The 16,932-nt window shown below is 41.6% G+C and overlaps 1 protein-coding gene across 1 annotated transcript in view; it reads left to right on the top strand.

The window, feature by feature from the left end:
- PPP3CA (protein phosphatase 3 catalytic subunit alpha) overlaps positions 1-16,932 on the top strand; it is a 320,751-nt gene that overhangs the window by 222,106 nt on the left and 81,713 nt on the right. Inside the window, exons 4-5 of the mRNA XM_077815075.1 lie at positions 8,909-9,020; positions 10,343-10,488. Coding sequence (XP_077671201.1) covers positions 8,909-9,020; positions 10,343-10,488 — 258 coding nt within the window. The remainder of the gene's footprint in view (positions 1-8,908; positions 9,021-10,342; positions 10,489-16,932) is intronic.

Below are 16,932 nucleotides of genomic sequence, written 5' to 3'. Positions count from 1 at the left end.
CCTTTAACGTTTCCTAGTAGCCTGAATTTTCTAATCTGTTTTCCAGTAAACAGCTTAGTTCTCAATAAATATTTTTGGGCTGGGAGGTAAGAGTTCCTGTGTGAAGTGAGTTTATTTTTCTGGCAGAGTGAATAAGGCTGTTCTTGAAATACCTTAAATATCCAAGGTTCTCCTCTGCATATTGCAGAGATCTTTCCCCTTGCCTACAATTCTAGTTCCCTGAAGCCTTATTTTTCACCAGTTTTGGTGAAGAAGCCTAGATCCAAAATGGTTTATTTTCCAATTGTACAGAAGCCCAGCTTGAAACATCTCTTTATTTCAGGGCAAGTTGATGCCCTCTGTATTGCTGAGCAATAGCAGACTCAATTCTGATATTCCAGGGCAGGGTATGGTAACAGTGATATCACCATGCCGCTGTACATAAAAGAAGCAGCACTAGGCTCTCAATTAGCCTGACATCAAATGGGAGTTTTGCCTAAGCAAAGAATGAAGCCTGGCTCATCTCCAAGAAGATCTCCTCGTGGAGCTCCCCCAATAATGGGAGGGAAGAGGTTTGCTTTCTCCATACCTACTGACTGAGTCACAGGTGTGTCCCCAGAACTCTGAGTCTGCTCCCTTTCTCCAAGGCCCCATGCGGTCTCCACCATCTCTTGGGGCCCCCACCACTCCCTGCAATTCCTGGCAGTGCAGCTCTGTTGGAATTATGTTAACAGAGCCTCCTGTGAAGGGGTTATTCCCACGTGCAGAGGGTGAAAAGGTACAGATGGGGCTCTTATGATTTCCAGGTAATCTCCATGGGGGCGGCTGGAAGGATGATGCAGTCCTAATAGCCTGCCTGCTTTTCCTACCCCTTTCCCCTGAGCAGATTGCAAACACACAGAGAGCCCTTTGTGGGCCATAGGAAAGGGAGGGGATTATGTGATGAAGGAAGCTGACCACCCTATCATCACCCCCACTCTGGTTTGCAGAATAAATCCATGTGCCGAAGCAGAGATGTCCCTGGGACAAATTGAGCTCGTCCAGATGGTCCTAATTGCACAAAATTGGGATTACAAAATAAAAAGGTGGCCTGATTCAAGAGAGAGAAGTTCAGATTGAAATCTAACTTCAAACTGAAGTTCCTAAAGTATTTGTTTAAAAAACTAAGCGAAGCACTTCAGAAAATGGATTGTATTATTTGTTAGCTCGCCTTGTTTTGCTTTAAAAAGAGAGTCTCTATAAGGAATGAACTAGGGATTGCATGAGCTGAGCAGTTAGAAAGGAAAATAACTGCAGCAGCAGTATTTTGCATATGATCATTTAAAATAAAATCATATGGGAAACCAGTTAGAAGAAAGCATTTCAGTAACTAAGCCTAGAGGTGATAAAGGAGCATGCAAGTGTCAAAACAAGATGATAAAGCAGCCTGGGAATATTCAACAGATGGTAAAAAGACAACTTAATGTCTAAAATATGCTTCTCAAATAACACATTAAAATAAAAACAACTCTGATTCTGGCCCGGGGAGTGAGGAGGGGAGGAGGAATGGCTACATTGTCGATTCCACAGGGGAAGATTAAAAATTCCACAACAGCGGCAACACAATTCTTTTGCCTTTTTAAATTGTAAATATGCTTCATGTAACCTCTGGATGCATGTGCATCAGATATAAAATGACACAAGATAAAACAGAATGAAATTCACAAAAAGGCAACTCAACAAGAACTTATGTCGCTAGAGAAACACCAGTTCCTACAAGTACCCCCCCCCCCACCCTCCACAACCTCAGGCAGAACTTGAGTTAGGAGACAGACCCTACTGCATGCCCTGGAAGCTCCAAGCCCCCACTCCTGTGTGCGCATGTACACGTGCACAGAAATCCTGGCCCCATTAAAATCGATGAGAATTTTGCCGTTAACGTCAGTGAGGTCAGGATTTCACCCTCTTCCTCTGTAGGACAAGATCTGAAGGCTGGTCTGCACACACATTTTGTATCTGTATAAATATTTCAGTTAGGGGTGTTAATTTTTTTTTTAAACCAAAATAGTGATACCAGTACTATTTCTAGTATGGGTCTAATGGTACCTTATATTGGTATAGTGTATTCCCCTTTCCTTAACTTAGACCAGTATAAACATTTTTATACCAATATAACTGCCTCCATACTAGAGGTGTTTACCATTTTTACTGGTATACTTAAAACGGTACACCTTTTAACCTGGGCTTTGTCTACATATAAATCTAGAATTAAGGGGCCATGCTGATAATATACTGTCCACAGTCATTTAGAGATTAAATAAAGGATTGTTAAAAAGACAAGTGCAAGTATAGCTCACATTATTTCTTCCAATGTGCAATACCTCGCATTTATCCACAATGACTATCATCTGTTACTGTGTTGTCCATTTATCCAGTTTTGTGAATTCTTCCATGTTACCAGCTCGCATGATTTTATCACAAGTCTTGATATTTGATATTTTTAAAAACTCCAGCTCCTGGAGTCATGTTATGTGAGAATCTCAGCGTTTGTTTTTAGAAGAGTTAGTTTCTAGCCCTTATGGTTATGGAGAAAAACTAGAAAACATTATCCTTAAAGTCTCAAAAACCTGAAGCAAATAAAAATAATCAGTTTTTTTTTTAAATTCCCCTGATGATGAAAACAAACTTGTGATTTTTCAGCATCTTGCTTGTGAATTTTGAATGCTTGATACAGGCAATGCTGGGTTTTTCTGATGTTTCTCAAAGCCTTAAAGATAGATTTAGGAATAATCCACAGCATTTAACTGTTAAATAAAAGCGGCGTTAAGTAGGCTGCACAGATATCAGTGATGGATGACCCTGTCAAAACTTTAGATTTTATATATGATTTTTTTATTTAAATTACTTCTGCATGATATGCCTATATTTAATAAGAACCTTCGTGAGACCACTTCACCATAATAGTAATAAACACTTTGCATTTTATAGCACCTTTCATCCAGAGAACTGGAAACATTCGGTAAACATTAAGCGAGCTTCACAGCATCCCTGTGAGGAAAATCAATATTGTGATTTACATTTGGCAGACTTGTTAGCTGAGGCACAAAAACATTAAGGAATTTGCCTGAGGTCACACACTGAGTCAGTGGCAAAACAAGGAGCAAAACAGAGGAGTCCGTCCATTATGCTGCATTCTAACCAGGGGGCAACACTGCCACCCACTGTAGCATATGGGGCGCTGAGGGAGCAAGGTGGGTGAGGAGTGACTAAAACAAAGGAAATGCCCAGAAGACACAGAAGCTGCTCAGGTTTTAATAAAACCTTGTGATCAGCCATATTTAGACACAACAAATCCAGCATCTTGGCAGGGGTTTAGACTAGATGACCCTTGTAGTCCCTTCTAACCCTATGATTCTGTATAAAGTGTGGTCAGATCTGCCTGGTACCTGCATAGGGAAAAATCACCAGGCTTATAATTAGAATAAAATGTCTTCCTTAGAAAGAAACACAAACCTTCAATGGGGAAAAGTGGCCTCTTTAACAGAAGAATAACTCTAGCAGTTTTCAGTGATAGGAAACCTGAGTCTCACCATTTAATGACCGATTTATACTAACAAAATATAACTTGTAAATGTAATTGTGACTAAGAGGGGAAAGGTCCGGTGTATATGTTGTGACATTAAAGTGTGTTTTTACTCTGAAATGTGACTTTGTATATAGTACTGCCTTGTTCAATAGACCTGCTTCCCGCTTGTGTGTTCAGACATAACTGCCTACTTTGGCTAAAAGATTTTTACTTCCGTTGCTAAGGTAGAACCAACATAGTTAAGAGGGAGTGAGCTGGCTGCTAATCAGTAGAATAGCACACTAAATTAGAATTTTGAGACACTGTGTTATGCAAATGTCTCTGAGGGCACAATGTTAATATGCTGGCCTACATTTTTAACAGTGGCTTTTGTAGTCTTTGGTACCTAACTTGAGATGCCTTAAAGTGACCTGAGTTTCCAAAAGTGCTAAGCACACCAAATCAAGCCCCTTTTAAGGTGTCTCAAGTTGGGCACTGAAGAGCACTAGTGGTGTAAAAATTTAAACTTGTGCAAACCCCTGGCTTCATTACTGCAGAATTTATTATTAGTGATGATGATTCATATGATGGGGAAAAACAGCTTGACTTTCAGCTGGTAGGTAGAAAAGCCACCGTTTCACTTTTATATACTCAGCACGTCTCTAATGGAAATAACTGAAAGACACTAAACATAAACCACATGATGCAGTTTGTTGAGTTATATTTTAAATACTTGACCATTATTGATAAACTCAGTGTGCGACCATATGAAAACAGTTCAGAGATCTGTTAGCAGTGACCAGACTGGGAGGTCACTGCTATAAATTGTCATAGAGGACCACAGAGGAAAATCAATATGAATAATGAATATTTTCCATGCAAAACCCCGAAAGGGAGTATATTATTTTGTTAAAATAATACTTTGTTTTTAATCATGTTTACAAAAAACAAAATTCCTATTTTGTCTCCTTAATAATACTGTGGACTATTAAAACTGAAAGGAATTTTAAATATCTAGGGTTAGATCCTCAGCTGGTGTAAATCATCATAGGTTCATTGACTCAATTGAGCTACACTGATTTACACCAAATGAGGATGAGTTCTCCAGTCTTGCACCTTCTGGAATCATTAACAGCTCTGCAAAGTGGATAGAAAACATTATGAAATCAGAATGGTTGTTTTTTACATGTTCTCTGGAGTCACTGTTCTTTTTAGCGTACATGCAACATGCCTCAAGTGGCACGTAACCAGGAATCTTCACAGAATTTGGTCCGCCAGTTGGATCATTAGCTTCTCCAGGTTGGGTACTAACATGGAGTGCCACGTGAATGCTGATCCACTGTGCTGAGATGTAAATGATTACGCCAGGTGCAAGGCAGTGGAGATCACCCCCCTCCCCTTTTTTTTAACCATTTATTCAGTTTGTGTTTCATTTAGTCTGTACAAAGAAAATAGGTTTATCAAGTAGTTGTTCTCATTCACTAGAAAAGTGCTACAATGTTTGGGATGCACATAATATAGAGGAAAGTTAACTCTAAAAGTAACACTTGGGCCTTAAAAAAAACAAACAAACCCTATTAGCTATTGTAAAAAATTTTGTTAAAAATAATATCATTTAAATGTTAGGCTTGAATTGCGTGACAGTATCAGAGGAACAAAGGACTTTCCCGATGGATCAGGAGGTCATCTAGTCCAGTATTCTGTCTCATCTGGCCTATTGGTGAACATGAGCCAAAGTCCCCTTGGCTTCCCTCTGAATGAAATGTAAGGCACGGACAATACAGAAAATGAAAAAAATGGTATTAGTGAGAAGGGGGTAAAATGGCAGAGGACTCCGATGGGGGAGGTTTGGTTGGAAGTTGGGACTTCACGGGGACATGCTGCCCTCTTGAAGCTTGCCTTGTTCCTCAGCACCTTCCACGCTGGGCCCCTGTCTACAGTTGCTGCCTAAATTGCACAGCTGTTCCCCCTGCTGGGAGGAGGCTGGAATTGCAGCCAGCTGGTTCTTTAGCAGGAGAGCTAGGTGGCTTTCCTTAATTCTATAGCCAGCCTTTTATATGCAACTTGTTTGCAGTTTCATTTATATTGTTTCCTTTTTTTCACAAACAGACATATCTTATTTTTAGTACTTTTCCTAACTTTCCAGCTACATAAGAGAGCAAAGGAAGATGCAAGAAACCACACCATTGATAAATCTGGGGTAATCTGTCGCCTCAAGGAAGTCTCCCCCTAATCCTTAATAACTAAAATCTCCATGCTTCCAGGCTTAAGACAATCTTTATCTCCCTCCCAAAACTCATCTTTTAGCATTAACTGTTATAACTTTGGATATTCTGTTATCTCGCTGTGTTTGTGTCTAATTACTTTTTGAATCTTGCAAATTTCTTGGCCCCTTCCAAAAAAAAAAAAAAATTGAAAAACCTGTTAACAGTATAGATAGATGTATGGAAGAGGTCCAGAAGGCTTACACTCCTCTAGTTTTTAATAACAAAGCATCTCTCATATGAAATAAAGTCTCTGGGCAGCGTTTGTCCCAATTTTTGAAGTATCAAAAAAGATAAGAGATGAATCAGCAAGACCCATAGCCTGAAGTTAACGTCAAAAGCTAGAGCTCTCTTTCTTTCACTGTAATCTAGAAGTGTGTGATAGTCAACCCCTTTTCTTTCCACTGCTTGATATTTTGGGATTTAAGCAGTGTAACACGCCCAAACAGATCAAAGGGTTCAAGAACTCCTGAACACATGATAAAGCCAAAAGATGCAGTCACGATCAAGCTATTAAGATAAAATTAATGTTTATCCATTGAGATCAGACCTCTATCCTCATTAAAGTATAATGCTCAAAGAATCCTTACAGGTGCAGAAACTGGCAGAAGGCTCCCCACAGGTACTCTCTCTGTGTGTAGATGTGAACCCTAGGATAGCTGAGTTCTGCCTCCCCATAGGCACATAACCCTTCGGGATGTCCACAGTAATTTAATACTGATTTATGTCTGACTTAGTTTACCTGGTTTCTGCCTCTGCATTTTGACATCCTTTCCTGTTCCCCCACCCCCAAGAAGGTGGCAGTACTGTCCAGGGGATGAAAGGAGGCTGGGCAAGCTGCGAAGCGTGCTGAGTTGATGCAGGCTCTCCACTCTGAGGAGTTGGTCTGTGCCGGAATTTCCAGGATCGACTGGGTCTTTAGGTAGCATTCTCTGCTCCTTTTATTTAGTGCACTCCAAACCTCCGGAATGGAAGCATGAAAATTTGTGTGTATAAACTCAAAGCTTCCAGACCTTTACACATACTTAGCCCTAAACTCAAGAGAAAATGTAGTAAGAGAGAATTCGCTTTGGTGTTTGCGTTGTATATAACTATAGATACAGGATAAATAGTGTTTTACAACAAGCGTGAAAGAGTTAAATCAATTTTTAACATAGGAGGGAATAAAGTAGAAACTGAAACATTCAGAGATTAAAAAGATCATGAATAGCCTCATCTTCTTCCTCCTTATGACCAAGAAATGTCAAATTATGAGAGAGAATGAAATCACCCAAAATGGTTCACTAAAAGCAAGAGGGTTTCAAAGTGTCAATTGAAATGCTTCAAAAACCAAACTCTCTCAAATCCCAGATCATTAACCAAATACTGTTAAAGTATAGGTGAGATTAAAAAAAAGTATAATAAATACATTTGGTAGATTAAATCAGTCTTTTTATTGTTGTCATAAATATAAAGGGAAGGGTAAACCCCTTTAAAATCCCTCCTGGCCAGAGGAAAACTCCTCTCACCTGTAAAGGGTTAAGAAGCTAAAGGTAACCTCGCTGGCACCTGACCAAAATGACCAATGAGGAGACAAGATACTTTCAAAAGCTGGGAGGAGGGAGAGAAACAAAGGGTCTCTCTGTCTGTCTATATGCTGTTTCTGCCGGGGATAGACCAGGAATGGAGTCTTAGAACTTTTAGTAAGTAATCTAGCTAGGTATGCGTTAGATTATGATTTCTTTAAATGGCTGAGAAAAGAATTGTGCTGAATAGAATAACTATTTCTGTCTGTGTATCTTTTTTGTAACTTAAGGTTTTGCCTAGAGGGGTTCTCTATGTTTTGAATCTAATTACCCTGTAAGATATCTACCATCCTGATTTTACAGAGGTGATTTCTTTACTTCTATTTACTTCTATTTCTATTAAAAGTCTTCTTCTAAGAAAACTGAATGCTTTTTCATTGTTCTCAGATCCAAGGGTATGGGTCTGTAGTCACCTATGCAAATTGGTGAGGCTTTTTATCCAACGTTTCCCAGGAAAGGGGGGGTGCAAGTGTTGGGAGGATTGTTCATTGTTCTTAAGATCCAAGGGTCTGGGTCTGTAGTCACCTAGGCAAATTGGTGAGGCTTTTTACCAAACCTTGTCCAGGAAGTGGGGTGCAAGGTTTTGGGAAGTATTTTGGGGGGAAAGACGTTTCCAAACAGCTCTTCCCCAGTAACCAGTATTAGTTTGGTGGTGGTAGCGGCCAATCCAAGGACAAAGGGTGGAATATTTTGTACCTTGGGGAAGTTTTGACCTAAGCTGGTAAAGATAAGCTTAGGAGGTTTTTCATGCAGGTCCCCACATCTGTACCCTAGAGTTCAGAGTGGGGGAGGAACCTTGACAATTGTATATGCTAAAACCTGAATTCAGGCACTTTCTTTTTCTCCTGCAACAGACATTGATCTCATTAAAACCCAAATATTACTTAACTGGGCTAACATTTTCAAATCTGTGTGCCTGTGGTTATGTACTGTTATACAAGGGCCTAATTTTCAATGGTGCTGAGCACCTTAATTTAAAGATTGTAGCATGAATTCACCCCAGACTTTGGAAAGTTTTCTGCCAAACCCTGTTGCTCCAGGGTCCAGAACCTGCCAGCACTGTCCACCCGGTGGGTGGAGCTAGACAAAGCATGGGTGATTTAACTCCGCTTCTCCGACTGACTCCAGACTTGTGCAAAACTGCCAGAGTTCTCTACAAGTTTTTGTGTAAAAATTTTTTATTTTCATGAATTCAATGATTTTTCACAAGTGCTTATGAAATTGTTCCAGGACAATATTTTGTTTCTTCTGTAATGAAATGCAGATTTTCCTGTGAAATGGTTTTCATGGCAGATTTCTGTCTAACCCCCCAGACAGAATGGTTTTATTTTCACTGGATATGCAAGTCTCAGGAGTTGTAGTACACAAATGTGTGTAAAAAGAAAATGTCACTTAGCAAGAGTATAAAACTACTTTGAAGCCTAATAATTTCTACGAAGCATGGGAAACAATCTGCATAAAATATATGAACAGCTGGGTATACCTTTTGAAAGTAGACTAAAATATTTTATACCTTTGTAAATCTCTGTCACTATTTTCATGTTTTTGTTTTACAGTGTGTGCTGTATTTGTGGGCCTTGAAAATCCTTTATCCCAAAACACTGTTTTTACTTCGTGGGAATCATGAATGTAGACATTTAACAGAGTATTTCACATTTAAACAAGAATGTAAGTGTGCTTTAAATTCACAACCTCTTCCATATTACATTGTAATTGTTTGTTACTTAGTAAGTACTCAAGTAGTACTTAATGTCAATGATTTTGCATCCTTAAACCATCCTTCTCTGAAGGAAAACCCACTGAAGGAAAAAATATAATACAAAAATCTCTGTTTCAACGTATGGCAAAATGGACAGGATTGGTAATACAAAGGCGTTACAAGGACTGTGTTCTTGTAATCATGGGAAGTCTAAAGATATCTGGGGAAACTTCATCAAATACTGTAGATGTTGGGGAAGCCACAGTTTCTGCACTTCTGTTCTACTTCCAGGCCCCTGTGCCTGCAAAACAAAAAGCATTATTGTCTTGGTGTCTCTGCTACCATTGGTCTCTTAGTGCACAACTGTGCACTATCTCTTCTTTCAGTTTGGGGTCGGAACAAATAACACTTCTTAACATTACCTTTCCAGGTAAGCTAATGTAGGTTGGAGAGGGATTGTAGTCCTCCACCAGGATTATTGTTGTATTAACGAATACTGGGATACTTCAAAGATTATTGGCTGTAGACCTTGATTTGCACAATGAATAACCTGTGTCTGCAGTAGTATAAACTGAAGCCATTGCATGAGTCCACATTCCCACTTTAACATAAAGGATGGGAAAAATGTTAATTGGCTCAAATGCTCCATGGTTTACTGAGTTTAATATGCATATTGGTAAATTAACATTTTGGATTCATTGTATTAGCTCATTCATTTCACAGTGATGTTTCTTCAGATAATTAATTACAAGAATGTGGGTTAAAGTTCAGATTCCTTTGCATAGAGCTGTTCTTTATGGGAAATCATTTACTAGAGAAGAATAACTTTTCTACAGCATTTCAAAGCTTTCTATGGAATTTCTTAACAGCAATATAATTCTGTATTAAATTTGTTGGTTTAACACTTCTGTAGAAAGAAAAATTCTGTATTAAATTCCATAAGCTTTTAGACTAACTTCTATGGAATGCTGTTGAAGTGCTATAGAATCTTAGTCGTTTCATCTCTATTAAATTATGTAGAATTTTTCCCACAGCATGTAGAAGTAACCCTGATCCCTAGTGCCCAAAATGTGTGTGGGTGGGGGGGCGGGGGAGACGGGACTCAGGACTCAGTATGTACAATGATTTATTTTCTGTAAAATATTATTTAGGATTTAACGATATAGTTCTACTCCCATTGAAGTGTGTTGGCCCTTTCTAGTTGAGAGCAGGACCAAGCCCTTAAATTACAGAAATATTTTTCTTTAAAATACCGAACACCATCTTCTGATACCATCTTACTATCCAAAAGGTAAAATAAAGTATTCAGAACGAGTATATGATGCCTGCATGGATGCCTTTGACTGCCTTCCCTTGGCTGCTCTGATGAACCAACAATTCCTGTGTGTACATGGTGGCTTGTCTCCAGAGATCAACACTTTAGATGACATCAGAAAAGTAAGTCTGGGTACTGTTCAAATCTAATAAACACTAAAACCATGTATTAACAAAACATGAGATTTTTTTTTCAATGTAGTTAATTTGTTTAAGATTTATAGGGAAAACGATTGGGTTTTTCATTGTCACATTGCATTCAAACTAATCTTGAACACTGTCGTCCTTTTCTGGCCTTTCTAAAACAAGAAAAAGGGAAATAGCTATAATTTGTACCTTTATTTTATTGAAGCCACCAAAATCTTTGTTAGTAATAAAATGTAGGATTCATCATCTTTGCTTTTTGAAAAATTAATGTAAAGTAAAGAAGTTTGGAAGCGTAGTCAAATGTGGAGTCATTAGATCATTCCTTTCTTTTAGAACATTTTAAGCATCCTGTTGATTATTTGTGAGTTGAAATAATTGAATTTTGTGCATTTATTTGGAGAAACAAAACACGTGTGTACACGTGTGGGCTTGTATATAACTATACTTGCAACAAACATAACAACAGCATTTTATATGGCAACTAAAATAGCTTCAGAGATGGGTCGTGAGCTTTTTTGAAAATCTGGCCCTCATTTATGTGCCTTAATGGGAGTGGAGCTATTTTGAAAATCTGGTTGCAATAGTGGGTACCTGGCATGTGAAAATCTGTCCCAGAGCTTTTTTGAATTCTGGCTCAGTGTTCACTTTTGCACCTTCCGATATAAAACTGAACCTGATAAGCTATTCTCATTGGCTGGGTAGCAGAATCAGTGAAAAGACAGCTAGACGTGCCTCAGGCTGTATCCTGTGTAACCTGCTCTGTGCCTCACTGGTTGCAGTATGACTCTGATATGGAGGAGCAGAGAAGCAGCAGCGTTCTCCTCCTTCCCCTCCTTTCAATTCAGAGTGCACCAGTTTTTCTTGAGACGAGTGGACAGGAACAAACCGAGAAAGCAAGAAATGCCTTACTCCATATGTCTTACCTCCATCACACTAATGCTGTGGCAATGTGTTTGCAGTGAAACTAATGACATACTCTAAATTCAGGCAGTCAAAATGGGAACCAGGAATTGCCTTGTTACATGTGAATGTCCGTCGAACTCTTAATATGTTTTAGGAGGTTGATTTTCTACCACAGAGGGAGGAAATGCTCATATACTTTTTGTTCCCTATCTATCGGTCAGTATTGCTTTGAATTACCCTGCAAAATTTTCTCTCTGTAAACTGAGGAGTCTGATGGTGAGGGTTACCTGGACAAGAGTCCTGTCTTTGGAGACAAGAGTCTTTGTGATTCCTGTCTTGCATTTTTTTCCAAGTAGAACAGTCTCCAGTTCTGCTGCGACAATGAAGATGATACTGATTCTTCTTGACATTTGTCCCTTGGGAGACCTGCCCCAATTCTGAAAAAATGTTTCTAAAACCTTTCATTTGTGCAGTTTCATTTGTGCATTTCTCCCAAGAAAATGTTGCTGTGTGCTGTCTTCTAATTGCATAGCATGGCAGACCATTTATTCAGTGTTCAGTGCTTGATGAGTAATATGTGACAGCTGATGATCACATTTTCCTTAGCCATCATTTGAATAAACAGTACAGACTCCCTGATTCAAAGGCTCTTTCTAAACATTATTTTTTCGTTACAATCCACTGTGCCATTCAAGCCTACTTTCCCCTGAAGGTCCATATCCCTCTCAGGCAAGGTCAATAATGCTTTTGGAAAAAATCCTTCCAAACTGCCTGTTCTCAGTCTATTCCTTGTGTGCATCCAGGGACCTCCTGAGGTGGCTTAATGAATTTTTTGGCTGCTGCTTGCAAGAAATCCAGCCATTCTCGCTGGAAAGTGATTTCTTTCTGTGACCTTTCTTTCTGTTTCCAATGTGATATAGTGCAAGATGTCTTCTGCTTGCTATCAGTAATAGATCTGCTGTTGCTGGCATTAGAAAGAGCCTTGCATGTGAATTGCAATGGAGATTTACTGCCCCCTGCCTTTCCTGTTAAAGGTGGTAATTTCATTTCTCTTGGCCTAAGCCTTAGGGTGAGATTCTCAAAGGACCTTAGTTTTGGCCTAACTCCTCTTCCATTGCAGAGCAGAGCTAGGCCAATGCTGAGCACTTCGGAAAATCCTACTTTTAAAAGACACTTTGTGTTGTGAACTCTCTCTAGTCTAGATTCACTACCTAAAAGATCACACTTAGAAGCTTAGTGAGAAAAAGTGAAAGAAATAAATTTTGCATTTAGTTAAAGTGGATGCATCTGCAGTCATTTTATCTCTTGTGGGAAGTGAACTCCGCATTCTGGGTCCAGCTCCTATCCAAGTTCTGTGTCTGACATGCCAAAGCCTTCTCTCCTATTGCCAGACCATTTCATTGTTCCAGTGGAACTTAGTTGTTGTGTGAAGTCATAGTCTTAGAAGGAGAACAACAACTCAGGAAGCTAGGGTCAATCCACAGAGGCCTTGGAATACCAGGGGAAAGATCTTGAACTGGAATCTGGATTCAACTGGGAATCATTACAGATAGTTGTGAGCCTGATATGTTCATAACAACCTTAGATTCTTCACTTGGTTCCATTGATTTAGGGTGAAAAATGCCTACCTCACCTCCTCAACCCCAGTGGTTTTCTCACTAAGCCACACAAATGCACAAAACTCTGAACATTTATCAAGCTGTTTTCCTGTTGGCACATCTACACAGCCTGCAGAAGTGAGCCTCCCTGCCTGAGTCAACAGACTCATGCAAGTGGGACTCGCACCAGGATTCTAAAAATGATTGTGTAGACTGCACTTTGAAGTTGTGGCTTGAGCTGGAGTCTGGGCTCTGAAGCCCAGGGAGGAGGATGGGCTTCAGAGACTGAGTGTTTAACCAGGGATTGGAGTCTTACTTCTGCAGGCTGTGCAGACATACCCTTACAGGCTAAGGAGGAGAGAGAGAGAGAGACATATGTTGCTTATATTTCAGTTAACTTGGAAGGCCTTCAGGTGCAAGAGTGAGGGAGCCATGTGTGATGCTCTGGGGCTTCACCCAGACCAGTTAAGGGGTTGTGTCACAGGGTGCCCTGTAACCAGATGACACTAAACTGGGAGGAGTTGTAGATATGCTGGAGGGTAGGGATAGGATACAGAGGGACCTAGACAAATTGGAGGATTGGGCCAAAAGAAATCTGATGAGGTTTAACAAGGAGAAGTGCGAAGTCCTGCACTTAGGACGGAAGAATCCCATGCACTGCTACAGACTAAGGACCGAGTGGCTAGGCAGCAGTTCTGCAGAAAAGGACATAGGGGTTTTGAAGCTGGATATGGTCAACAGTGTGCCCTTGTTGCCAAGAAGGCTAACAGCATTTTGGGCTGTAAAAGTAGGAGCATTGCCAGCAGATTGAAGGACGTGATCATTCCCCTCTATTCGGCATTGGTGAGGCCTCATCTGGAGTACTGTGTCCAGTTTTGGGCCCCACACTACAAGAAGGATGTGGAAAAATTGGAGAGAGTCCAGCGGAGGGCAACAAAAATGATTAGGGGAGCACCTGAGCACGTGATTTACAAGGAGAGGCTGAGGGAACTGGGATTATTTAGTCTGCAGAAGAGAAGAATGAGGGGGGATTTGATAGCTGCTTTCAACTACCTGAAAGGGGGTTCCAAGGAGGATGGATTTAGATGGATTTAGATTTTAGGATGGATTTTCTCAGTGGTAGCAGATGACAGAACAAGGAGCAATGGTCTCAAGTTGCAGTGGGGGAGGTTTAGGTTGGATGTTAGGATTTTTTCACAAGGAGGGTGGTGAAGTACTGGAATGGGTTACCTAGGGAGGTGGTGGAATCTCCTTCCTGAGAGGTTTTCAAGGTCAGGCTTGACAACGCCCTTGCTGGGATGATTTAGTTGGGGTTTGGTCCTGCTTTGAGTAGGGGGTTGGACTAGATGACCTCCTGAGGTCCCTTCCAACACTGATAGTCTATGATTCTATGATATTCTATGAACCCTGGGTGCTTCTGTGCTGCACAGCTTTGGCTCAGAACCTTGACACCAGCAGCACAATGACCTCATTCTGGCCTCCACCAGCCTGGTTACTCCTTGCAGCAGAGTGATACCAAGAGTCCTTCCAGTTCTAAGTCTCCCCAAAACCATTTCCCCTGCAGTGCTCAGCCCCTCTCACTGTAGCACTCACAAACCTTATCAAGTTTGCTACTCCTTTAAAGAGACAGTACACAGCACCAGTCTGTTAGTTTGGCCAAGGATTTTATTCTTCAGTTCAAAACAGTGCACTGAAATGGTTTTGTAATAAAACAAGATTATTTTGTGGCAGAGCACCAGCTTTGTCTCAGTAGGTCCCGCGCTTCTAGGTGGGTAGGGTTTGCCTCAGAGATTTGCTGTGACCCTCAGTGTAGCCTCTCTCCCCTCCTAGAGGCAAGGCTTACAGCTTACTGAGTCACCGTCATCAGCCAGTCAACAGGTTTGGTGTAAGAACCCTCTTTAGTCCCTGTCTTCCTACTCAGGGAGTATTATTGTAGAGCTGAGGGGGGGTGGGGTTAGGGGGAACCCGGGCCCACCCTCTTCTCCAGGTTCTAGCCCAGGGATCCTAATTGGCAAAGGAAACATGTAGTTTTCCTATACTACTGGAGCTTTAGCCCTTCCTGGGCTACTTCCCCAAATGGCCCCTCCTAGCACCCTCATTGGTACCTGACCATGCTTGTTCTCCTGGGTCTTTTACTGCTCACCTTCTTTCTCCCAGTCTTCCCACAACACACTTTCCTACTCCCAGCTCCTACCAGCCGGCCTCTCTGAAGGGGCTTCCTTGTAAACTACTCCCAGACGGTTCTAAATGGGCTTCAGGTGATCTGATTAGCCTGTTTCCTTTGATTGTTTCTAATCAGTTCTTAGTTGGTTCCAGGCGTCTTATGGAGTCTGCCTGACTTAATTGCTTCTAGCACCTTCCTGACTTCTCTGGGGTAGCCCCTGCCCTGGTGACTCAAGAAACAGAAAACTATTCATCCAGTGTGTTTTTCTTCTACCAGACTCTTGCACCCAACCGGTCTGGGTCTGTCACAGTTTATTAACAAAGAACAAGTATTTAAGTGATACCAAGTAGAAAGAATTGAAATAGAAATGGTTACAAACAAAGTAAAAATACACTTCCAAGTTGCAAAATTACAGTGCCGGCAGTTACAGCACCACTCAGAGAGCGCTGAAGGAAAACAGCTGTTGTGTGTTCACACTGACAGCTGTCTGCAAAATAGCGTGTTCACACTTGTGCCGCTATTCGGAGCGGTGCACTCTGGGCAGCTATCCCACAGAGCACCTCTTTCTCTTTTGTCGCTAAGACTTGTGGGAAAGGCGGAAGGGGACACGGGGCATACTGGGTCCTGTCCCAATGCCCCGTGATACAGTGCATCAAATCCCAGCAATCCCTGTGCTTCTGTTCGCATTTGGCACCATCTTTCAACGGTTTGTGTACTGCGCACCCTGCCCTGCCTCATTCAGGCTGCAGGAATGGATTTCAAGCTGTTGACCGGTATGCTGCTTACACTGACCAACACATCACGAGTGGCAGTAGAGTTATTCCTTAAACTACAAAGGTAAGAGGAATGTGACACTGATCTCACCATGCATACTAGCTACAACATGAGACTGCTTGTAACATTCCCGGAAGTGCTGACCACAGTGGAACGCTGTTTTTGGGCTGGGGAAACAAGCACTGAGTGGTGGGATCACATCGTCATGCACATCTGGGATGGTGAGCAGTGGCTGCAGAACTTTCGCATGAAGAAAGCCATGTTTATGGGACTGTATGATGAGCTCTCCCCAGCCCTGCGGTGCAAGGACAGGAGAATGGGAGCTGCCTTGCTATTGGAGAAGCGCCTGGCGATTGCACTGTGGAAGCTGGCTATTCCAGACTGCTAGCAATCGGTCGCTGGACAGTTTGGAGTGGGAAAGTCGACTGTTGGAGTCGTATTGGTGGAAGTGTGCAGGGCCATTAATCGCATCCTGCTCCAAAAGACCGTGACTCTGGGCAACATGGATGGCTTTGCACTCATGGGCTTCCCTAACCACGGAGGGGCAATCGATGGCACACACATTCCAATTCTGGCACCAGACCACCTAGTCACCAAGCACATTAATCGCAAGGGGTATTTCTCAGTGGTTCTCCAGGTGCATGTGGATCACCATGGGTATTTCACAGACGTTAACACAGGCTTGTCTGGAAAGGTGCATGATGTACGCGTCTTTCGGAACACTGGCCTGTTCAAGAAGCTGCAAGCAGGGACTTTCTTCCCTGACCAGAAGATCGCCGTAGGGGAAGTCGAAACGCCCATTGTGATCCTGGGAGACCCCGCCAACACCTTAATGGCGTGGCTCATGAAGCCATACACAGGGCAACTTGACAGCAGCAAGGAGCGGTTCAACAGGCTGAGCAAGTGCAGAATGACTGTGGAGTGTGCATTTGGCCATTTAAAAGCCCATTGACGATGCCTATATGGGAAGCTGGACATGGC

The sequence above is a fragment of the Eretmochelys imbricata genome, chromosome 4 (assembly GCF_965152235.1).
Source record: "Eretmochelys imbricata isolate rEreImb1 chromosome 4, rEreImb1.hap1, whole genome shotgun sequence".
Taxonomy (NCBI): domain Eukaryota; kingdom Metazoa; phylum Chordata; order Testudines; family Cheloniidae; genus Eretmochelys; species Eretmochelys imbricata.
This window is presented reverse-complemented; position numbering and strand designations above follow the sequence as displayed.